The sequence below is a fragment of the Pyrgilauda ruficollis genome, unplaced genomic scaffold, assembly GCF_017590135.1.
Source record: "Pyrgilauda ruficollis isolate IOZ18807 unplaced genomic scaffold, ASM1759013v1 scaffold53, whole genome shotgun sequence".
NCBI classification, from domain to species: Eukaryota; Metazoa; Chordata; class Aves; order Passeriformes; family Passeridae; genus Pyrgilauda; species Pyrgilauda ruficollis.
The window spans coordinates 1,860,047-1,884,038 of NW_024526933.1; the positions used below are offsets into that span (position 1 = coordinate 1,860,047).

The following is a 23,992-nucleotide window of genomic DNA, read 5'->3' on the forward strand; positions in this document are numbered from 1 at the left end:
CCCCGGCCCCCCGCCGCGCCGCCGCGCCGCCGCCGCCGCTGAGCGCCGCCGCGGACAGCGGCTTCCCCGAGGCAGCGGAGGCCGGCCGGAGTCGGCGATTTCAACGGGAGCGGAGGCTAGCGCGGCGGCGGCGGCCGGGGGATCCCGGGGGTCGCGCCCGCCCGTCCGCCCGCCCTCGCCGGGCGCGGGGAGCGACCGCCTGCAGCTCGGGGTCCGCGCGCGATGTGGCAATGGGAGGCGCGGGGAGCGACTCGGCCGGAGCGCCGCCAGCCCCCCGCGGCCCCGCCGCACCCCCGGGGCCCCGGGCCCCGCCGCGGCAGCGCCAGCGGCAGCTCTCCCGTCCCGCCGGCGGCGGCAACATGGCCTCGGCCGGTAACGCGTCGGAGCCGGAGACCAGCAGCAGCGCGGGCGGCGGAGGCCACCCCGGCCGGGCGCCGAGAAACGGCGGCGGGAGGCGGCGAAGGACTGGAGGGAATCGGCGCGCCGCGGTGCCCGACCGGGAGTATCTGCAGCGACCAAGCTACTGCGATGCGGCTTTCGCCTTGGAGCAGATTTCAAAGGTGCATTCAATCTCTCACTCTTTTTTCCAGAGATACACGCTAGTGGTAGTGCTACTTTTTCCGCGGGGGAGGAGGAGGGAGGTGGTGTGTTTTCTCGCGGGGGTGGAAGGAGGAGATGGAAATGAAACGGCCACCAATAAAATGCTGGGAAAAAGAGAGGGACGTCTGTGACTCTTCAGTGCGGGAGAGAGTGCCCTCCTTCCCTCCCTGCTCGCCTGTGCCTGCCGTGGTGCGTGCCTGTGCTGCGGAGCACTTCTCCTCCTAAACTTCCCGTAATAGCCTCGGCTCGGTCCCGGCCTCCCTGTGGCTAACCCCAGGCCCGCTCTCCCCTTCTCTCTCTCCGCTTCCTTTCTGCTTCTCCATCCCCTCGTAGCGCCCTGCGATCTAGGCAACACCCGGTCCCGGCCGGAACAGGGGAGAAACCGGCCGGCTTCTTGGCAGAAGTTGTGCTTTTGTGAAGTTTTCCGCCGAGCGCCGAGACGGCGACTGCCCTGGGAGAACGGGGTCCCCCAGCAAAGAAGGCAGCGGTTTTCTCCCTTGCCCGGCGGCCGGAGGGGGAGCGAGGGCCATAAACAAATTGCCACCTTAACCCTGCCGCGCCGGTCCCCGCGGAGGACTGGAGGTGCGGGGCGGGGCGGGGGGACAGCCCCGGCCGCCAATCTCCGCTGGCCAAAAAATGTTCAAAGTAAACAATCTCCAAAAGCTGCCTTGCTGCAGGGATGGTTTCACTTCAGGGAGCGGATTTCTAGGCTTTGTAAGAAGAGGGAAAGAAGGAGGAAAAAAAATTCCATGTGGCTGCCCTCTTCCGTTCACAAATATTGTCGTAACTTACAGATGGCTGCTCTACTTCCTAATTCAGATCACACAGCGTCTCCAAACTCTATGGAAATGAATTACTGCAGATGTTACAGCGCTGCTCACCACGTGGGTCTTGCCTCAGCACCAAGCCCTACTAGGAGCTGGGAATGGGGGAAACGGCCACTGCTACCCACTATCTATCACACAATCCCCCCGCGTCTCCTCCCAGCCATTCTGGGGTTCCGAGGAGAACAGGAAAAGGGACTTTTCTTTCTTGTGGCTGTTGAGGTTTGTCGGAAGTGGTTCCTTCTTCCCTGGAGCCACGGGTCTCACCAGCGCGAATGCTTTGCAGCCTGAGCTGGTGGCGATGCCTCGGGCAAGAGAAGAGTATGGTGGTGGCCAGCACAGGCGAGGGCCCGGGGGCCGACGCAGTGTTGTCACCCCCAAACCCGCGTGTTGGTCTGGGGCAAGGATGGCTGACAGCAGGTACATCTTGTCGCTCTTTGCGTGCTTGAGGGTGGCTGCTCGGCAAGGCCGCGGGGCAAAGGGCCCTGCTGGAAGGATGCCTGTTTGAGCTGTTCACGGCGCTTCATCCTTCCTCCGGGCTCTGCGCCCCGAGGGACACGAGCTATCTCGAGGGCTGGGGGGCTCCCCCCACTTGTGGCGGCTGCCGCAGCCCGCACCTACTGACCTCTTCTTGCTTTGCAGGGGAAGGCGACGGGACGGAAAGCGCCGCTGTGGCTGCGAGCAAAGTTTCAGAGACTGTTGTTTAAACTGGGCTGTTACATTCAGAAAAACTGCGGGAAGTTTTTGGTTGTCGGCCTCCTGATATTTGGGGCTTTCGCTGTAGGATTAAGGGCAGCTAATCTCGAGACCAACGTGGAGGAGCTGTGGGTGGAAGGTAAGTCCGGGGTGGTGCCCCTGTTTTCTGTTGCCGTCCCTACCCGGCTGGCCGGCCAGCAGCGCAGCCCGGGGCCGCTCGGCATGCCCGGGAGGAGCGGCCGCCGGCGGGGAAGGCGGGCGGGAGGCGGGCACTGAGCTGGGGCGCGCAGCCCCGGGCGGCGCGTACCACTGCTCCGCCCGCGGGGGGCCGCGGCGGCCAGGCCGTACACTCGGCGCAGGGCCGCCGGGACAGCCCGTCAGCAGCGCTCCGTACCCTCACCTCTGCCCCGCTTCGCAGTGTGAGCGAGCTGCGGGCGGCGGGTTTCCGCGTCCCCGCCGGCGGCGGGAAGCGGCGGCGCTGCCGGGAGGCGTCCCCTCCGCCATTTTGGGAGTGCGCGCGGCCGCGGCGGGGGAGGGGCGGGCGGCGCGGCGGGGCGGGAGCCTGTGTGTGGTCCGGGCCTTGGACAGCGTTCAGCTGTGGGGAGCGCGGGGCGCAGCGCTGGAAAAAAAAGAAAGGAAAATAGGAGAGGGAGAGAACGAGGGGAAAAAAAAAAAAAAAAACAAACCACGAAAGAAAGGCAGCCGAGGGGAAGCGGAGCCTGGAGTGGGGCAGCCAGCCGCGCGGCGCACTCCGCGCTGAGAGCCATGGCTCCAGGCTGCCGCGGGTTTGGGGTTTAGATGTAGTTCTTGGTGGTGGTTTTTTTCTTCTTTTTTTCTTTCTCTTGGGTTTTTTGTTTTGTTTTGGTTTTTTTTTTTTTTTTCTGCGGGAAAATACTGTTTATTAAGGATCACGTTCTCCCGTTAGCTGCTGGATCGACGTGGAAACAGAGTTCCTTGTCTGCAGCAATTACTGCTCTAGGTTTATGTCAAAGTAGCTTGCAGCAGTATTTGGCTTATAAAAGTTAATGTGAGAGGCTGCATAAATAATCAGTTCTAAATAGCTCTCTGTACGTGTATGTGTGGAAAAGGTAGGGGCGAGTGCAAACAAAGTCGGTGCCTGTTCTGAAGGTGGTCTGTCCTGCCCGGGGTGAATTAGAGCATATCGGGTCTGCAAGGAGTCCATCCTTGCAGATGACAGCCGTATTGGGGTCAGGATTGGATTCCGCAGTCATTTAGTAGATGGTGGTTTTTTCTGTTGTGGAAAATAGTGGTCGTTTTTTGGTCCATGTGGTGTAGTCCAGTAGCTCAAAATACGGTGAGATCTGCTGCCAGCAGTTCTGCCTGAGAAACAGAACAAGGCACTGCTGGGTCCCATCCGTAGGCAGAGACGTGCAGTCAAGAGTTTGCACTGGTCATTAACCACAGTACCTTAAATACTAATGAAAACAACCGTGAATCTTGTTTTTCTTGCTGTTAATTTTTCTTTCAAACATGCTGTGAGGTTGTTGTGGAGAGGTTTCTTTTGTCAGTTTTTGTTCTTAGGTATTTTGTTTCTGCTTTTCTGTGTTAGATAGATTAATATGTGATTGCAGCTCCATCCCACATGCTCTGCTGACATTTATTATCCTGATGTAACTGGTGTTCGCTTGCTTGGAATGGTGATCCTATTCAATTAATGCCACCTGCTTTTTGTAGCCTTGTAATACCAAGAAACTACTTGCTGATGATGCCTCAGTGACTGGCCTGTCAGTAAAAATACAATTCTCAAGGGAAAAAAATAGGATTGCAAAATAGTTGCTACACTGGTCTCTTCTCATGTCATTATTGTTATGGGGAAGGAGTGGGGGGAAGTTCCTAGTATAGAATCTAGTGGAAATTGATCTCTGAGGTTTTTATGACTAAGATGAATTCATAATGTGGCTAGTTTGACAGAACTGACCTATGTAATTTCACATCTATTTAGTTTAGTTTTTTCATTGAAAAGAAAAGTCTGCATTAAGAAATCCTTGCATTTCAAAAGTAACCAGCAAAAGCTAGCAGATTAAGGTGAAATAAAATATTCTGGATTAAATTTTATTTATTTTCCAGTTTTCCCATTCTAGCACTACATGACCATTCATAGAAAAGAGCTTGCTATAATGTGCTTTCTTGGTAGTGGCTCTGTAAATGTTCTGCTCATGAACTAGGGTGTTCCTAACAGATAGCAATTGCATATTTTTTGTACTACAAGCAGGAGTACAGATTGAGAGTGTACTCAGGAGTATAGATTGAGAGTGTGAGATGGAGCAGATAGCATGAAAAATGCCATTCTTCCTATGCAGAAGTGTAAAGCAGCACCAAACTTTTTCTTCTGCACTTACATGGAAGTGGTCCTAACAGCTTTAAAGTACCTTCCATGGAGGTTGGTACAGTAAAGGACTCTTTAGATCAAGGTTTCTTAGTGATGAAGTAGTGGCTGAATTGTCCTGTTTATTAAAAACAGCTGTCTCACTTTACCTTTTACTTTTTGTTTACTGAGAGTTTGGATGAACTAGTCAGTGCTGGCCAAATATAGAATCCTAGAATTGTTTAAGTTGGAAAAGATTAGTAATACCATCAAATCCAACTGCTAAGCCAGCACCATTGTGTTCACCACTGAACCATGTCTTTAAATGTCACATCTAAACACCTTTTAAATACCTCTAGGGATGGTAATTCAAGGGTGGCCTGTTCCAGCACTTAACAGTCCTTTCTGTGAAGAAATTTTTTTTGCTATCCGATCTAAACCTTTCCTGGAACAACTTGAGACCATTACCTCTCATCCTGTCACTTGTTGCCTACATCCTCCATTCAGGTAGCTGTGGAGAGGGATGAGATCATCCCAAGGGTGCATTTCTCCAGGCTAAATTACCCCAGTTCTCTCAGCTGCTCTTCACAGGACTTGTGCTCCGCTGCCCTTCTCTGGACTTGCTCCAGCCCCTCAATGTGTTTCTTGTAGGGAGGGGTCCAAAACTGAGCACAGAATTTGAAGTGTGGGCTCACCAGTGCTGAGTTCAGGGGCACAATCACTGCCCTGGGCCTGCTGGCCACACTGTTGCTGATACAGGCCAGGATGCCATTGGCCTTCTTGTCTGTCTGGGCACAGCTGGCTCATGTTCAGCATCCCCAGGTCTGTTTTCTGGGGTAGCTTTCCAGCCACTCTTCCCCAAGCCTGTAGCCCTGCATGGAGCTGTTAGGACTCAAGGCCAGGACCTGGCACTTCATGTTGTAGAACATGGTATGAACCTCATACCATTGGCCTTGCCCATCCATCCTGTCTAGGTCTCTCTGCAGAGCTTTCCTGTCCTCCTGCAGATCAACACTCCCATGCAGCTTGGTGGTGTCTGGGAACTGACTGGGGGAGCATTTGAACTGCTTATTCAAATAATTGATAAAGATACTAGACAGGACTTGTCCCATCACTGAGCCCTGGGGAGCCCCTCCAGTGACTGGCCACCATCTGGATGTAACTTTCTCTGGGCCCTGCCATCCAGTCAGTTTTTAACCCAGCGAACAGTGCACCTGTCCAGACCATGAGCAGCCAGTATCACCAGGACAATGCTGTAGGAAACAGCGTTAAAGACATTATTAAAATTCAGGTAGACAATATCCATGGCCTTTCCCTAATCCACTAAGTTGTAGAAGAAGATAAGATTGGTCAAGCAGCACCTGCCTTTCCCAACCCCATTCCAGCTAGACCTGATCACTGAACTGTCTTGTATGTGCTGTGTAGATTCATAGGTTACTTGAAATATACTTCAAGTAACAGTTTTGATTTGGTAGTGAGACTTTTTACAGTTATTACTGCTGAATAAATTGGCAGCATTTAAATAAACAAATTTGATAGGGTCTGTTTCTGAATACTATGGAACATAATATAGCGCTGAAGTTTGCTGCAGGTAAATTGTTGCTTTAAAACCATTTAAAATAATTAATTAACAAACAGTGAACGTTGAATGAGTTTTAAGACCATGCACATTCCAAGTTAAATGATTAGCAGTCTGAGGCTGCAGCTATAATGGTTGAAATATTTACATGAGTTTAGAAGCTCACCTGGTAGGCAAACTTTCCAAGAGAGATCTTCAAAACATCATTCTTTCAGATTTCCTGTAGTAGTCTTCCTCCTTCAGAATTTATGCTAGCATTCTTGGCCTTCTCTGAGCGTCCTGATACCAAAGTGGCTTTCCTCTCAGCTTGTTTCTTGGCACTAAGTGTTGTAGAGTAGCTTTTTGTTCTTCAGGGTTTCTTTTAAACATAGTGCTCTTCTGGCTGCTGTTCAGAATACTTCATTTATTACTCTGTGTCCCACAGTGGCTCCATCTATGTTGCTGTCTTGTAGACTTGCTCTCAGTCATCTTTGCCTGGGACATATACTTGTATCTTCTCAGCACATGAACAGATCTATCATCCCCATGTGCATACCTTGCTGCTGGTGGCAGGGGTTGTCTGCCAGGGCAGACAAATTCTTGACTGGCATTTTAATGGCAGTTCTGTTACTCAGCTTGAGTTGAGCTGCTGTATGTGGGTGTCCATGCTTCCTGGAGTTGTGGAGACTGTTTAGCATCTTTATACATTGTACACACAGAGAGGGAAAAAAAAGGCTTTGCATTGATTTCCTCAGTGACTGAATTTTGTTGGACACAGATGTGCTTTTAGAATCATCCATTCATAGCTCGAGAGTGCTCTGGATGGAAAAGAAATCATGCTCATAACTGGATATGTTTATTTGCTACCACTCTAAATAGGCAGTCTTAAGACCCAGTGTGTCAACAGCAGTCACACATGTAAATTCACAGCCTCTGCTTCTGAAAGAAGGTAGTTTTGTGGCTCCAGAGAAGGTTCTGTTAAATGAAGCTTGAAGTTTGGCTACTGCAATGCCTTAAATGATGTTAATTGGAGCAGCTTATAATGGGGGAGATGGTCTAGTTTTGTGCTTTGGTATTTCATTTCATGTCATCATTGTCTTGGGATTTTTTTTCTCCTCACTTTTTTTTTTTAAATTAGCTTTGTTCCTAAAGTGATCAAAGATCATGCTCTTCTTCTCTTCCTTTTTGCTTTCTTCACTATTTGGACTAGCTGAAGTTCAGTCAAAACTATTCCCTCCTTAAGTAGCCCTCTTCACAAAGCTTTGTGAGCTTGAACTGAGCTCTAACATGCAGAGCTTCTTCTTTAAGCCAGTTTGGAGGAAGAGGGTGGATGATACATATAAGTAGGGCATCTTGCAGAGAATGCTTCAGAACTGCATCCTTCAGTTCAGGTATGTGGAATAAAGTGAGTGTGTTCAAATTGTAAGTGAATTAGGATTGAGTGTGTACATCAGAAATACTTTGTAAGTTATGATTTGGGCTATGTGTAGTATTGTTTCCTTTCTCTCTTAAGGGTCAAAAATTGGGTTGCTCTATTGTACTTATGGCTGACCCTTCTTAAAATATGTTAATCTACCCACGCAACTTAAGAATGAGGTGAAAATGAGGAAAGTGTGTGAATGATGCAGGAACCAGTATTATTTCCGTAGATTCTCAGTTTTCTTAACCCAGCAAGATTAAGTGCAGGTGGAGAGAAAAGTTGTTCTTAAGTTCTGCCTGAAGGCACCAGTTAACTTTACACTAGTATTCTTTGGAGAAACAAAAAAGACTAGTAATGGAACAGATCTGCATGAATTTGTTTTTTCAAGGAGACAAATTTATGTAAGTGGGCTGAAGTAATATGCTTGGTTTGAGTACAGTTAGCAGGACTTGACACAGTCAAGTATAATTCCTTTCTCCCACAAACATACGCATTTGTGGACAGCAACAGGGGAGTACTGTTTTAGGTGTGCTTGCTCCTGTATCACTACATTGGCATGATATTGGAGAAGTTACAGAAGTTACCCTGCTCTTCAGTCTGTCACGATGGTTGTTGGCAGGCTCTGTGGCAGTCAAGACATTGTCTCTGACCAAATTCATTAGTTTCCTGTGAATCAGGTGACTTTAGAGCTTACTTATCCTTGAATGCTGTCTTACACTGTGTTGCATTCCTCAGTGCATATTGAAAGTTCATTGGAAGGTGTTCATCTGGAAAATTTCCAAGCCACTATTTTGTCTGACTTCAGTACCATTATTTATTACATCTCTTTTTTTCCACATCTTAGCTGAAGGATGGTCATCTGAGCAACATGCTTATTTAAATGTTTACTGATGGAGCACAAAAGTATTTCAGTCCATGCTACTGTTTTGAAGAGGAATATCAATACATTTATTGATATATTGAAGAGGAATATCAATAATATTTACATGATATTTGTGGATAAAAACATCCAGATAGTGGGTGTAATGTTCCTTTGAATTTGAACTCCCTCTGCTTCTCTGTATTGAAAGTTGTTAAGAAAAGATGTTTAAAGGTTTACTTAGATGTATATTTAATTGATTGTCATCTTTCAAGAACCTACTATTAAATTCAAAATCACTGGAGATCTCTGTTAAGTTCCATCTTGACAGGCATCCACATCATTGCTTGGAGTTGGTGCTCCTTGATAAAAAGCTTGTACATGAAAAAATCCCTGCAGGTTCAGCATGTAAAGTTCCTCCTTTATCTGTAAGAGTTTTAATAAAGGGTATTGCCTGTGACCATTCTTTGGTCATTAAAAAGGTAGAGGGTGAAATCCCAAATTCACTGAATGTGGTGGCAGAACTTGGAATGACTTTAGTATGACCAGGCCGTATCTGTGTGCAAAGCCAGAGCAGACTAACAGTCTGCCCATGTGTTAGCCTCTTCAGGGAAGGGAAAGAGAAGCTCCTCCTGTAGAACTGGCATCTCTCTAAGCTGTAAGTGCATTGTTGCATGGTTCTTTCTGCCTTTCAGACTTCAGAGGCACTTACTTTACTCAAGGCTGGAGAAAATTAATCTTCACTGTTATTTCCAAACTTAACAGTGTTGCCAATGACCTGCCAGAATGTGCCCTACAGATCATTGTTTGGAAGGATCTGTTTCTTTCTCTGTTGGAATGTGCATTTAAACAGGGCGGCGCCTGGGCTATGCCATTGTCCTCCTCTTCAGAGCTTTGAGTGTCATCTTGTGCTCTGGGGATTTTGCTGCTTATGAACAGGGTTTGAAGGCATTTCTGTAGCTCTGGAGAGCTTGTAGATTTTGGTACAGAAGTCCTGGAGTGAAATAGGATAGTTGAAAGCAACACTGCTTTATTGTTGTTCCCCATGCTGCTGTTGCTGAGCAGGAACAGGGAAGCATAGGTAAACAAAAGAACTAACTCAGCTGTAGGGCTGGCTGCTACTGAAGCTGTGGTGCAATGTGGATGTGGTGGTGAGTGGTTTGGACCCTACTTACTATCAGCTCTTGCCACCTGCTAAGTGGCCTGGTTTTATGTTTATTTGCTTGTGTTTGTAGAGAATTGGCCTTCCTTCCTCATTATTCGTCAGCAGCCAGTGGGTTCAGAAAAGAATGAACTCTAAAAGCCATGGGGGCTCAAGCTTGCTTTCAGCATAGAATGCATTAAGGTAAACCTGAGCTGCTCACCCTGAACCTGTCGATTTCCATGATTTTTTTTTCTTTTTTTTTGTGGCAAGAGGTGGTCCAAGCCCTGCCATTACATAATATTTTCGGTGGTTCCCCAGACAGTCACAATATAATGTAGTGTATGCATGTAACTGTTCTTGACCACTCAACAAATTTAGAGGCTGTTACATCCAAGTGAATGTTGTACTTACACATAACTGTTAGGAGGCTCCAAAATATGACAGCTTCCAGATGTATGAACCAACTGATCCCTTTATTTAGATTATGCACCACAGCTGATGCCTAGATTAGCGCTGGCTGGACAAAGCTATGGGAGATTTGTCTGGTTTCCATAATGCCATGTTTATATTTCAGTTGGATTTTTCCTTAAAAACTGACCTCCCTATGACCTATTGGAGCTGTGTCCACTAGGATGCTGGCTTTGATGTGTTTTCCACCACTTTCCTTTTGGTGTCTAATGGAAAATGTTTTCATTTTCACACTCTTGGACTATTACACATAATCTTTTTAACTTAACTGTGAATTACCTGCTTCAACCTATAACCACTCAGGTAAAACCATGGTTGTAAAGTTCTTTGCCCCACGACTAGCTTTTTTTCTGATTGGTTAAAACAGCATTTTGGTTATAGATCTTGTTGGGCTGTTACTTGTCAGGTGTTTTCTTCTGTATGCAGAATAAAGTCCAATCTTTTGCACAGTGCTTTTTCTGTCTTCAGAGGGTGGTGTGTGTATATGTGGCTCTAGCTACTCTATTTCAGAGTTCAGCAGGATCTTGAGTGCAGAATTTTATCAAGAAGTTCACTTTTCTTTGTATATACTATACAGTTATGTGCATTTTCTCAGCCATCCTTATTTTCTTCAGTATTTGTTTTATTTTTCTTCAGTATTTCAGGGTTTGGTTCTTTAATTTCTCTGATCTCTGCTGCCCTGTAGTATGCAGGGAGTCTTGCCCCAGTTATGTTTGTGAGTTACTCTTCCAGGGAAAACTGAAGAAATCAGTAAAACTTCTTAAGGTCTTCATGACAGTTCTATTATAAGAATGTAGTCATCTCTCAGAGTTCAGAAAAGTAAAGATGCACAGCATTCATTAATACTTAAGAAACCACACCATTTTCTGCCTTCTTCTGTTGATGCTTTGCTGGAGTGGCAGATTCCCAAGACGGTGCCTCATGATAGAAATCTCTGTGCTTTAAAGTGTGATATCTGTGCTGAGAATGTGTGCCATATTGTAATGGCCCCCTCATTTCTGTGTCCGTGAATTAAGAAGAACAGGAAAATATTTTACTCCAGTTTTGCATAATCTGTGCTATTTTATTATCCACTCAGATTGTGCCAAATATGACTGATGAATACCATATACAATAAATTATGTTCACCCTTGTTCTTAATTGAATGACTTTTGACATGGAGTAGTTTTTCATTGTACAGTACAGTAAAATAGAATGGAATTGAAAGGAGTAGTTTTTAATTCATAATTTAAAAAATAAAATATTTCTCTTTATTTCTTTTTTATTGTGTAAACTTAGTTTAATATCTGTAAATACAATTTACTTGTTCTTGGTTTTGCTCTGTTATTTTCATTTACTATCACCTCGCATACTATAAACAGACTGATTTTGGCAGCAGTAGTAGTTTCATGAGGTAAAAAGTTCTTTATGGAAACTGCTGACCATATACATGTTTTGATGTATGGAGAATTTTAATTTTGGTTTTTAGAATGAATGTCTTGGCTCTAACTTCTGCTTGGTTTTGGGAAACTTAGTTATTTCAGTGCTTGAGCAAAATATACAAGAGGTAAGGGAATGAAGAGAACCATAACTTGATTCTTTCTGCAAAGGTGTTGCTTCTTTAGAGAATTGTACTGAACTTAATTCCAGCTTCAATATACAAGTAATCATTGTGTATTTGAAACATCTGTATTTTGCTCACATGCGAGCACATGTGCCGTGTTGTACACCCGTATTACCTGAAGCTGAAGCTCAGTCCTTAGACTGTAATACAGTCTTCTTTTAATACAGTGAGATAAATTATGAGAAACAGTCTTCTCTTGTTTACCAGTATGATGCATTTCTGCCTTTCAGTCAGTAATCAAAAGTTAAGTGCAGCAAACTAGAAATGAGCACTGTTGAGTCAAGTTGTATGATTTTTTTCCCCTGTTAAATCATTGCTTAAGGGCTTCTGGCCCCTAGCTCAGGAATCCTGCCCAAAAATGCCAGATGTATTACACAGTCAAGTATTGCAATGTAAATAGTGTTCTGTGCCATGAGAGCAGGGTGGTCCATCTCCTAGTCAAAAAAAAAAAAAAAAAAAAAAAAAAAAAAAAAAAAAAAGGCAGAAAAGGGAAAAATCCACATGTTCTGAAATAAACAGTAGTTGTAGTGTTATTTCTGGTTTTGGCTGCACAACCAGTGTTTTGGAGCTGAAAGAACGCAGATAAATTAGTGCTTTGGACTAGCAGAGAACTGAAACTGAGATGCTAGAAAGCAAGATGTGTCTTGGCTGAAAGTCTATAATGCAGTCAAGCAGGCAATGTAATAAGTAAAATATTAAAGTAAAGGCCATTGCTGACAGGCAAAACATGTTGCTTTACCTTATTGTGAGCAGCAATCTCTTGGAAGTACAGTGGACAAAGGATGGGAAGTTGGGAAGGTACAGACATAGGGATCTTCTTGTTCTCATGCTGTGATTGGGTATGTTACTGGGCCTTCTGAGCATAGACATTGCTGAGCTGTTCTTGTTTTTAATTAAATCTCTTGGATGTGTATTAACAATTACTTACCTTCCAGTGTACTTACCTTATTCAGATGCAGTAGTGGATATAGAAAGTTTATTTGTACATTTTTCTATCATGTGTATGAACGTGCCATATCGAACTAGTTGGAAAAAGATTCCACAAATCTAACGTGAAAGGAAATTGCCAAGGGTGATGCCATAATCAGATTTACGTTTTGATTATCTGACAGATCTGTGAACTACCATAGTTTCCTTGGGTGTGTGCAGAGGAGAAGGGGGTTATAGGAACTTTGTGTGATAAACTGTATTTAAATAGCTTCAGGAATGTAATCCCAATGCAGATCTTGTTGTGGTCTCCTCAGTGTGATATTCAGTAGAATGATGAGCTTTAGGGACTCAAACATTTCCCTTAGTGCTGACACTAAGCATTAAAAAATGCCCTTATTCATTACAACTTTAAATTTTTTTTTTCTTTCTGAGTTACCTGTTCTGTAATGGTAAAAAAGTACTTAAAGAAGATACTTTATTGCACCAGTTCTTCTGGTGAGTATCTCCTGGGCATTTTTCTTGTTTGCCTCTCAACACGGGCCTCATTCTGATTTCATTTACACCAATCTTCACTAACTTTTCAAAGGGTTCCCATAGTCAGAAGAAAAGAGAAGCCCTAGCTGTTTAGAAGCTGATGCTGTTTAAGCAGTAGATAATAGAAAATGTAATATTCTAGTGGAAATGATTAAGAAACAAAACCTGAAACATGTTTAGTATGACTTCCAACTGTAGATAAAAGGTAGCTACTTGAGAGAATTGTGAGCAGGTGTAAATATCTATTAAACTGTTCTTTTTGGAGGTTTGGGGAAATAGGATGACCTTTTTCTTCTTTTTTCTGTCTTTTTTCTGTCTTTTTTTTTTTTTTTTTTTTTTTTTTTTAAATAGGCTACAGTTTCACATGGCTTGCAAAAGAAATCTTTCTCCCTTTTTGTTTCCCACACCAATTGATTTATCATTTTGCTTGCAAGCAGACTTAGAATGTTAGGGCAGGAACACACTCACTTTTTTCTCGTAACTTTTTTGTTGCGGACCGAAACCAGTTGACTTGAATAAATTTTTCTGTGGTCTGAATGAAGCCAGCAACGTGGAAAAATCTTGCCATTCAGAGCCGTCTGAATGTACATTTCAGCCACACAGTAAGCTGTATTGGTAGGCAGTGGACTGCTAAATACAACCATTTTTCGCAGCGGAGAGTTAGACAGGTGATTAGCATAATTAGCACAGAGTAGGCTATACATATGGTAATGTTAAGTGTGTAAATGCCAGCTGCGGTGTAAAATTTATGTCAGGGGTCGACAGGGCTGTGCGAAAGTATTGTGTTACAGCTGCAGGTCAAAGCCTCCATTGCTGTAGCCCCTTTTCTCTTGTCGGTGAATGCGCTAAACAGAAGAGAAAGACAGAAATATAACAGATAAGGCTTTGATTGAACAGCCTGGTTCTGTGCAAGAGGGACTCCTCTTAAACCACCCGCCCCCCCCAAACTCCCCCAAAACTACACATGCAAAACAAAAGTTCTGCTCTTTCATTATAAATTTTATTTTGCATCATGCTAGATATAAAAGTATTGCAGTCTTTGAGTGATGTCATTACGATGGATGAGGGGAATCTTGCTGGGGGGGAGATGGGGGAAGTACAAGGTGGGTAATTATGCTTTAAAGAGCAAAAACAAACAGAAAACCTCTGTAATTCACCTTCTCCTTTCTTCAATCCAACTCTCTTTTTTTTTTTTAATGTCTCTGTTACTTACTGCACTTAGGAGGGTAGGAATTAAATAGTCTTGAAGGTGACAGCATTAAATGTAATAAAATCTCGACAGTGCAACAATCTTGGAGCTGCATGACTGGTTTTAAACTAAGTGCCAGAAGTTCATCTGTGGTTTTTGTGTGTGGGTTGCTACACTTATTCCCCAGGTTCCTCCCACCTCCTAAACCACTAAATTCTTTATAAATTAAAAATTACTAATACAGGTTTCTTGTTTTAAAGGAACGCAGCGTTGAAGGGTACACATCTTTTTAAGCATTTGAGGGGGAAATCGGTAAATCTTTTTGTTGCTGTAAACTGTTCATTCATATATTTCACTTGCAATTTCCTCCTTCCCCCACCCCGCCCTTTTGTATTTTTTGTAGCCGGCTATAAGGAGTGGTGGTGTTGACAGAATATAGTTCACACCACACTGACCTTGTGATGAAACTTCCTCACAGCCGCAGGGGGTCCTTATGAATCGGCCCCTAATCCAGCTAATCCCGCTCGCAACAAAATCGTGAAAGTGGCTCCCAGCGATGTGTGTTTCCCTGCGCAGATGCCGCGGGAAGGAGCGCCGTTGGGAACGCACCAGCGCCTCGGGGCCGGGCCGGCCTTTTGTGCGCGGCCCCCCGGGCCGGAGGGTCCCCTCGGGGCAGGGCTGGGGCTGGCGGCGGGGCCGGCTCCTGGCAGGGCTCCGGGTGGGACCCGCCGTGTTCTGCCGCGTTCGCTCGGCCTCCTCCCGACCCAGGCCCTGGAGCCGCCCTCAAGGTCCAGAGGGAGCGCGGACCTCCGCACTGGGCTCCGTGGTGAAAAACCTCCAGCACGGCCACAGTGGCCCAAAGCAGAAAATAAAAGCCATGCTGAGGGGTGTGCTTGGCCATTTGTTTGGCTTTTTTTGCCGATCTTTCCTGCTTCAGCATAAACCTGGCCATATGGTCGCAGGCTCAGAGTGTCTGCCGGGAATCTCTGAGTGCATCCCGCACAAAGTGAGACGCTCCTGCTCGGTGTGAATGGCGAGCGAGCGATAAAAAATGGGCCTCCTGACAGATGCAGCACGGCCTCGGGAGCTGGTGGCCAGTAAGAAATATCGAGGTGGGGGAAGCTGTGACAGGCAGCAGGTTCGGTGCTGGGGGGAGCGCTGACCTGACCTGATTGTGTCCAGCAGTGAGAGCAGTTCTGCTTCAGTGCAAAGCCATTCAGAAGGAAGCTGCTTAGGCAACAACAGATGGTACAGCAAGCAGCTGGTAGGGAAAACTTGAAAGGAGCTGTACCCTGTGTCGTAACATGTTCATTCCTTTCATTTTTCTATGTTAATTTTGCCGTTTCCTAAAAGTGCTGTTTAGGAAGTGATATCCTCTAAAAGGTTCTGGATGCTGTTTGCATCTGTTTGCATTACTGTTTGCTGTTCCTTTAAAAAAGATTGCATTCAAATTTTGTGCTACTCCGTGTACAGATGAAATTTGTGCCATCCCAGGAGTGCAGATGAAAAGACCTAAAAATGCTGTATTTAACCACACAGGAAAACAATTACATATTTGAGGAAAGGGCACTGAGAGGTTAAATGAAAAGTTTGGCCTAGAGGAAAGCTGACTGCTGTGGAGCAACACAGCAAATTGTTTGTAACATATTACCCAGCAGAAGCTCTTATTCAACCTAAAGTAACTTAAAGAAATTGTATTCAGCTGTTTTCAGATCCTTAGCTTTAGACCTTGAAGCCCTTTACATACCCTTCTCAGCAGAACTCTTCTAAACCTTGCCACTTCCATGTACAATTGAGGATTTTTACTTGTTATGAAGTGTGCTTGGCTGTTATCTTAAACCACTGAAGAATAAAAATTCAGCTTGCTCCTCTTGGGGTATGTACCATTATGTGACCGTAAACTCTTGGGAGAATTGCAATAATCTGTATTAGCTGCTGAAGGCAGTCTCCTTGATACCTAGGAAAAAGCTAAGTCTAAGCCACTTTTGCTACTATTCTTTTGCTATTTAAGCCATAAAATTCAGCGGTTGGGCTTCTCCACTGAAAGTTATGATTTAGTTGTGACGCAAAGGGACCATGTCTTTGGAAGGAAATACAGTTTGCTCTCCATGCCCATTCATTCCTCGGTTTCCTTGCTGGGGTGGTCAACAAGGATTGTGACAGTGCTGTTTTACAATGTGGACACCTGCCCCGTAGGAAATGGACTGAGACCACCAACTCATTTCACATAAGTTAGCAAACAGCTGTCAGATGGTAAACAACTTGTGGTCACTATTGTTCCTGGCTGGATTAGGAACGGTGACCCAGAGGTGAACAGCTCATATCCTGTTACCAAGGACATGTGTCACAGCTCAGTAAGCAGCCACTGCATTTTATGTTTAATTGAAAAGTTTGAATTGTGATGTACCAGTTTTGTATATTATTGTATGTTTCAAGGCTCATTGCATGTTGGTATTGCTTTTTTTCCTTAAGTTTGTACTGTTTAATTTGTTCATTTTGGTGTGCTGGCTTTTTTCCCTGCCCTTTTCCACTCTCTCAACCTAGACGGACACCAAGTGAGAAATCAAAATATCTTTTTCTTTAGCAATCTGTTTTACCCAATCAAAAAGAATATTTTTCTGCCTATGGGCAATATGGATGTATACATGTAAAAGTGGATTTTAGCTGATTTTTAGAAAGAAAAGGTTTTAGTTCCTAAAATTGCAGGGAAGGTTTCCCGCTACAAGCAGCAGCAGCTGTTGTTGGGCTGTCTTCCTGAATATGCAGACAGCTTTGTGTCCTTGTCGCAGCTCTAAACTTTATCATACTGTGACAGAATGAAAAGGCAACTTTGATGTGTGTTTTTATTTTTGCTATTCATAATTGTGTCAGCGTTAACAAAATTTGTAACAGCAACACTGGAGCCATCCCCAGCATGCGTAAGGAGTAACTTAACTGATATCATATGATGGCTTGAGAGATAAAAAGCAGCCTTTTGAAGTGCTTTGTTGTTGGGTGTTTTTTTGTTAGCTTTTTTTTTTTTTTTTTTGCCATTTGTAGTTTTTTATCTCTGCCTCTTCCTACCCCCCCCTCTGCCCCCTCATTTTTTTAAAGTAAAAATGAAGAGCCTGGTATTATCTTATTCTCAGTGTGATAGAAATGTTTGATATGGCCATATTGCTTTTACATTATTCTAAAGTCTTTGGCACTGAAGAGATATGTGTACCAATTATATCTTCTTGTTGGGATGTGATGGTGTTTTAGGTGGTGTAGTTTTGTTGGACAGCATAGCTGGGGAGAGGGATAAGAGTAGAGTGTCTACCTGTGTGTTGGGAAGGGAGATGGTAGGGTGCAGGCTGTTTTAACCTGGGCAGGCACAACGGCTGCTCCATCTATGCAGATGAAGAAATGTGTATTCAATGAATGCTGTGCAAGAAAACCTAGACAGACACAGCATGCAATTTCTGACTGCCTGTAGTGTAGTGCTCACAGAGATCATGTCTAGTTACATGATTAATATGATATTTTTTTATTGAGCTGCTGCACAGTCCACTGAATGACCGTGTAATCTCTTTAAGACGCTGATTGTTAACCACTGTGTTCTAGCTCTCGTAAGCTCACCATTTCTCAACATGTTTTTTTGGTAGCTCAATTTCATTCACTTTCTGTGAAGTCGTTATTTTTGCATTACGTTTTTATAATGTAATCCTGATGGATTTATGACAGCCATCCTTGGCATCATTAGATATATCATTACATGTATTAGTATATCACAGTAGTTAATATGTTCGGAAATCAACCATGTAAACCAATAGCAATTGTGGCTCTACAAGCAGATGTTTTAAAAGTTTAAAGAAGTGGACATTCCAACCAGAACCATTTCTGCTACTGACTAAACTTGGACTTCCAGAAGGTGTTTTGCACTTTCTCCCAGTAAATGGTTTTGCCTGTCAGGCCTAAAGAATGATAATTCTGAGGAAGGTGCTGTCTTCCCTGCTCTTCTGTCAGGATGCTGACTTAAACTGTCCGTGTGCAGAAAAACTATATTCTGTTGCTGACAAAGAGCAGCACCAGACAAGCTCAAACATCTGAGAGAACATGAAGACAGAACTCCCTAGAGAGCAACAGGAAGCTTTAAATCAAAAGGCCATTATTTTTCCTTGCCCAGTAAGAGACAGGATAATTTTCATCTATCTGCTGTAGAACTTCAACTCTTTATATCAGTTTCCTTATAGGAGGTTTCAACCCTTTGTGAATAGTATTTGGCTGCTCTGGTTTTTTCTCATGAGATCTGTGTTCTTTATCAGTAAAAACGGAGATTGTCACTGGTGCCATTAGGTACTGCTTTCTGCCCTGTGACATGTGTGACTGCTTGTGATGGTGGTACGCAGTTAGGATGGGGAAGCAGAGCTGTGTCTCACTGGCCTTATCCCTCTACCATTGTGAAACTAGCTTCATTGCTTAGTGTTTGAGTAACACCTGTACACACATGTTACAGAGATGCACATGGGAACAGCATTCCATGAGGAATTGCTATAGAAGAAAGCCCATAATGGCAGTCAAAGCTGAGGGAGATGGGCTGTGCAGGGTGTCAGGGAGAGAGGTATGAAGTCCCTTTCTGGTTCCCATCCTGGCAGAGAGGGTGCTTAAGGGTGAGAAGGCAGGGTGGAGGCAGGATGTCTGTTCTCCATGAAAGTCTAGCATCTTTCTCGGTATGCTGCTGCTTTTTGGGTTCATTGGTGAAGGCTGAGACCCAGGTGAACACATTGGAATATTATTCAGTCTTTGTATGTGATCACTGGGTTGTAAGGGGGTTTTATCTTGTATACCTCCTGCTGTACTGGTTACAGGTATTGCAAATTCTAGAGGTTCCCTGCCTTGGCTATTGCCATAAAATAAGCACTGCGAGGGATACTTATCTATATGCCTGATTTATCAAAAAGGTCAGCATCTTTCAAAGACACAAAACAAAAACATTGTTTGTGTGAGATGTCTGTGACTATTAGAGGTATGATTCTGTTGCTTTGAGTTTTCGCTGGCACAAGGTTGCTGAATTGCTCTAATGCTACACATTTATAGTCCTGGAAAAAATTAAAAAGGTGGTGTTGCTCAAACAAAGCAGAACTCTGTCTGCCCCTCACGTGCTCAAATGGAAACACCTTGAGGCCCAGAGTCTTCAGAAGGGAGGTTCTCCAGAAAATTGTTTGTGTACCTAAAGCTTGTCCGAGAACTTAGGCTCCAAAACCAGTATGTATTTGTGAGAAACTTGGCTTTGGTTTCTCAAAGTCTGTCCTCTACATTGGTGGGCAAACATTTTATCCCAAATGTTTGTCTCTCAGAAATGTTCTTTTCTAGAGAGAGCTTGCTGTCTACTAAGCTACTGGTTGCGTGGTAGTGCACAAGGTAACTATTGAGTGGTTCATAGAGGTAGTGTTCATGTCCAAGAAAAATAAAGAAACCTCGGGCTATGTGATGCAATTCCAGTAACCTGAAATGAAACATTGTAAGACACTCTGAAAAATAAGTATTTAATGCCTTCAGAGCCACTGGACAGTAAATTAATAAGCAGTGACTTCTGGCTATGTTGGCTTGATCTAGCATTGATCTCCAAGTGTGACAGAGGTCAAATTTATTCCTCAGGCTACTTGGTGTAGAAGGGACTGCAGTGATCGATTCCAGATTCTATGTAAACATATTGATATAATGCCATGTAAATTTTGACTCTGGTTGTGAGAAAGGCGTAGATAGGACTGACATTCTCAGTGGAATAAGCACATAAGCTGAATGACACAGGAACTTCAAAATGGGTACTAAGTCAGTGGAAAGAATGTGTCAAAAATTGTGCCAATGAAAACAATCACAGTCTTATTCTTACATCATTGAAGGGTGTATCAGTGTTATGCACCAGTCTTAGTGCAAATTACCTTGACTAGCTTCTGTTCCAGCTGGTGGGGAGGCTCAGGAGGAGCAGCAGTGTCTTTCATGACACTGCTGACTTGCTCAAGGCAGATGTGGAGTGTTCTGGCAAAGAGCTAAGAGGGAAGACTGTGGATATCAGAGAGAGTGGGGAGGAGGAAGACACTTTCCTCTTCTCTGGAAAAAAACCAGCTTTTTAATAATAACTAACCCTCAGCAGTAGAGATGCTGTCAGTTACACTGTTTCATGTTGAGCAGTGGCCTTCAAATACATCCTTGAGAATTAGAAACAGATACATTAAATGCAAAATAATGCCAGGACACTGGTCTTACTGCTTTGCTGTGGTTTTTTTTCCTTTAAAAAAAAAAAATGTAGCTAAATCACACCAATGGCATGGTATCTCGTTTTTTGTAGGCAGACACCCATGACACTGCGGGAAGGGTAGTGTACAAGCCACTGCACTGTCTTATCACCAGTCATGAGACTCTGTGTTGACCTGTTACTTAAGTAATCTTTTGACTTTTGATTATGGGAATTTTTGCCACTAACTCAGCCATCTACGTACTTAATCATAAGGAATCATATAATAAAAGGCTAGAATGCCATCAAGTGGCTTTTGGTATATCAAAAAAGGACAGTGATAGGTGGATTTTTTAAATCAGAATATTAAAGTGAGATGGTTTTGTCTGTCTGATATGCAAAAGAATTGGAAGTATGTATGCCATACATAACATTTCTGTTAGTGGCATTTTGAGTGTAAAATGTTGCTGTCACCAAGCAGAAGAAAACAAAGTCCATAAAGGAAACCATGAAATACCAGCATTTTGTTCATTGATCATATTTTCCATTATATTGTTGGTCCTGTGGTGTGGAAATATTATCATGACTATATTACCTTTTTTTTTTTTTTTTTTAACAAGTGTAAGTAATGAATTCCTGCAGAATGTGTGAGTTTTGCAGGTAATATATATATCCAGCACAGTGGCTTTAGTACATTTCCATGACATTTTGCCATTTACTAAGTTTTTGTACTACTTGTGAATAATCTGGGGAAAAAAAAAAAAAAGGCAACGAGAGTCCTTGATTTTTAAAATAATGCCTCTTCAGCTAATTGTGCTGATTGTGTAGGTTGAAGATATGTGAGTATGGCAGGCTCCAATGATCTTTGCATACTTTTAATTGAAATAAATTGAAGCATAATCGGTAAAAACTTCCCTTTTTTTGTACCTGCTACCTTGTATAAAATATTTGTAGTATTTGGAGTTACTTTTACTATGTTTGGCTGAAGAAATGTAGATAAAGGACCCATCAAAGGAATAGTTAAATGGTATAATGCCTTAAGAAGAATGTGAAGCAGACCTGCTGGTGGGTTCTGGAATTTGTGCCCAGCTTCTTGGGTGGTTTTGCTGCTCCTGGTTGAAATGTTAGAAAGGGAAAAAAAACCAGCTTCTGTTCTGATGACTGACTTGCATGATGCAATTTTGATTAGCTAGATCTGCCTTGTTCAGTGAAGTTAACATGGTTTGACAGGACCTTGATTAGGAAGGGATCATCTCTGTTGATAGTAAACAGTTGGTCACTTTCAGCTGATATGAGAATGATGCTCTTTGTCTTGCATTAAGTATGATTTGTTGGTTCAAGTTCTGGTTAAATTCAAAAGGAAAGTGTGGGTGGAATGGCAGAGAATATAGTACCAGGAGCAGAAGTTTATGGTAGACTCTCCAGTCCTCATAACATTGGGGCTTTATTGTCTTGACTGGCATTGAGAGACAAAAGAGGGAGAGAGTCACTTTATCTTTGAAGCACTTGCAGTGTAAAGGGTTGTGAAAGAAAGGTCTGGTTACAAGGCATGCAGATTAGGATAACTCTGCTCCCTTATTTCCCATATTCCTGGAAGATGAAATAAAATTCAAGTATCAAGGACTACTGATTGGTGGAATACTGTGGAAAGACAGCAGTGAGCATAAACCTGGGGCTGATGAATGAAAGTATTTTTAGAGTTTAAATCTTGATAAGAGTTAGCAGTAGCATTTTGTTACCATGCAAATGCAGTCTCAGTCATAGTATGTCCTGTCCTGTCACTGTAGTAAGAGTGAAGTTAAAAAGTTCTAAAGGGATTCTAGGTAAAAGGTTGTACTTTGATTTGTTCTGTTTTGCGTACTGTGAGCTAGTCTGTTCCATAGTATAAAGGAGGTAATCCCACATGTGACAGGCTGAAAAAAAATTGGGTGTGTTGTGGAAACACTTATTTCTTCAAAGAAATCTTGAACAAGAAATTAAGCAATGCTTCGTGCCAGAATGTCTGTATGGTTTAATTGTTGAGGGTCTCATTCTGACAGCTTTATGCATGCAGGGGCCCAGCTTCTTGCCTGGTGGTCGTTTTAGCCCCAGGGGTGTTGCGGGTGGGTTGAGGGCCCAAGTGATTGAAAAAGTATGTCCCTGCTCAGGCTCAGGAATCTCATCTTCCACTCTGCCAAGTGGTTATGGATCCGTCTTCTGTTATATGACCTAGGAAGAAATAAATATATGTGCTTGATTTCTGTTCACACTGTTGAAAACTAAACTTTGGCAGTAATTCAGATCACCAGTGTCAAGCTTACTAGGACTGAGAAAAATGTAACAAATTAGACCAGATCTGTAGCTTGGATTTACATTCTTGTCCTCCTCATCTGGATGTGGTCTTGATTCCGCTAATAGGCTGAATTAATTGACGTTGCCTCCCACATGCATTGGCTAGAGTAACTACAGGGAGGTATATGAAGTGTATGAACTCTAGCTGGCTGGGGTTTTTGTAGAAGGGAAGACAGTTTTCTAATCTTATGCAACGTTTTCTGGCAAGGCAAATTGTGTGTAGCTCCCTCTAGAGCCTGTCGACTCTGCAATGTCCCTCTGCCTCTTTTTTTCTTTTTCTTTTTTTCCCCACCATGTTTTAATATGGAGCACACCGTTAGGCTCATGTGGGTTTAGAAACAGATGTTGCACATGAGCAATCTCCTGTATCACAGCACATTCAGCCAGGTACTGGGCCACTGGAGTAAATTAGCTGTAGACAGACTTTTCTGCTACACTCAAACTGCATCTCTTTATATGAACCTGGCATTTTTTAAGTCTGAAGGAAATACTTCTGCTCACTTACTCTTTCCCTTCTCCTTTTTTTTTTTTTTTAAACCAAAGAGAAACATTTGCCTTCTATCTTTGCCAAATTATTTAGTAGAAGAGTGTAAAATAAAACCATTATCTTGAAATATGCTTTTGGAGCAGACTGTACATACAAGTGTAAGAAATTGTAACATAGTATTTATTCTGGTCTGCCAGGTAAAGTTTTTCCTTTTTTCTTCCTCTTCTTTAATTTTAACACTTGGGATATTGGTTATAATATAGAAAAAACAGAGGCTCCAGTTTATGCATCAATGTTTCAGAACAGTAGCAGTAAAGGTATTGTAATGAGGAATGTGGGGTTTTTTTTCAGAGATACTAAAAGTTGTTCTTAGCTTTAGAGTTACACAGTGAGTTTTCTCAGTTTGAGAAAGAATAGGCCCTGCACACAGTCAGGATTTTCTGACTGGAGTGTGTTCATCAAGAGAATGCAGAATAAGCAGATACTGGCTAATACAAAGTCCTTAATATTTATCCATCAGTTGGTGGACGAGTGAGTCAGGAGTTAAATTACACACGGCAGAAGATTGGAGAAGAGGCCATGTTCAACCCCCAGCTCATGATCCAGACTCCACAGGAAGATGGTGCTAATGTACTAACAACAGAAGCACTCCGACAGCACCTTGAGTCTGCACTTCAGGCCAGCAGAGTACATGTCTATATGTACAACAGGTGAGGGGAAAATCAAAAGTTTTCTTGATCATACGTAGTAGCTGAAAAATGGATGCGTGCTTTCCTCAATGTGTTTTTAAGTGGTTAGCCCTACTGAGCCTTTCCCTTGGGGCTGTG

The 23,992-nt window shown here is 43.5% G+C and overlaps 1 protein-coding gene across 4 annotated transcripts in view; it reads left to right on the forward strand.

Moving 5' to 3' along the window:
- The first annotated feature begins 15 nt into the window (after window positions 1-15).
- PTCH1 (patched 1) overlaps window positions 16-23,992 on the forward strand; it is a 67,920-nt gene continuing 43,943 nt past the window's right edge. For 2 of the 4 annotated variants that reach the window (XM_041480762.1, XM_041480763.1), the window contains exons 1-3: window positions 16-560; window positions 2,067-2,259; window positions 23,686-23,875. In XM_041480762.1, coding sequence (XP_041336696.1) covers window positions 231-560; window positions 2,067-2,259; window positions 23,686-23,875 — 713 coding nt within the window. In that variant the 5' untranslated portion in view covers window positions 16-230. Of the gene's footprint in view, window positions 561-1,765; window positions 1,845-2,066; window positions 2,260-23,685; window positions 23,876-23,992 lie in introns of those variants that run through there. The other 2 variants (XM_041480764.1, XM_041480765.1) reach the window with 2 other exon arrangements.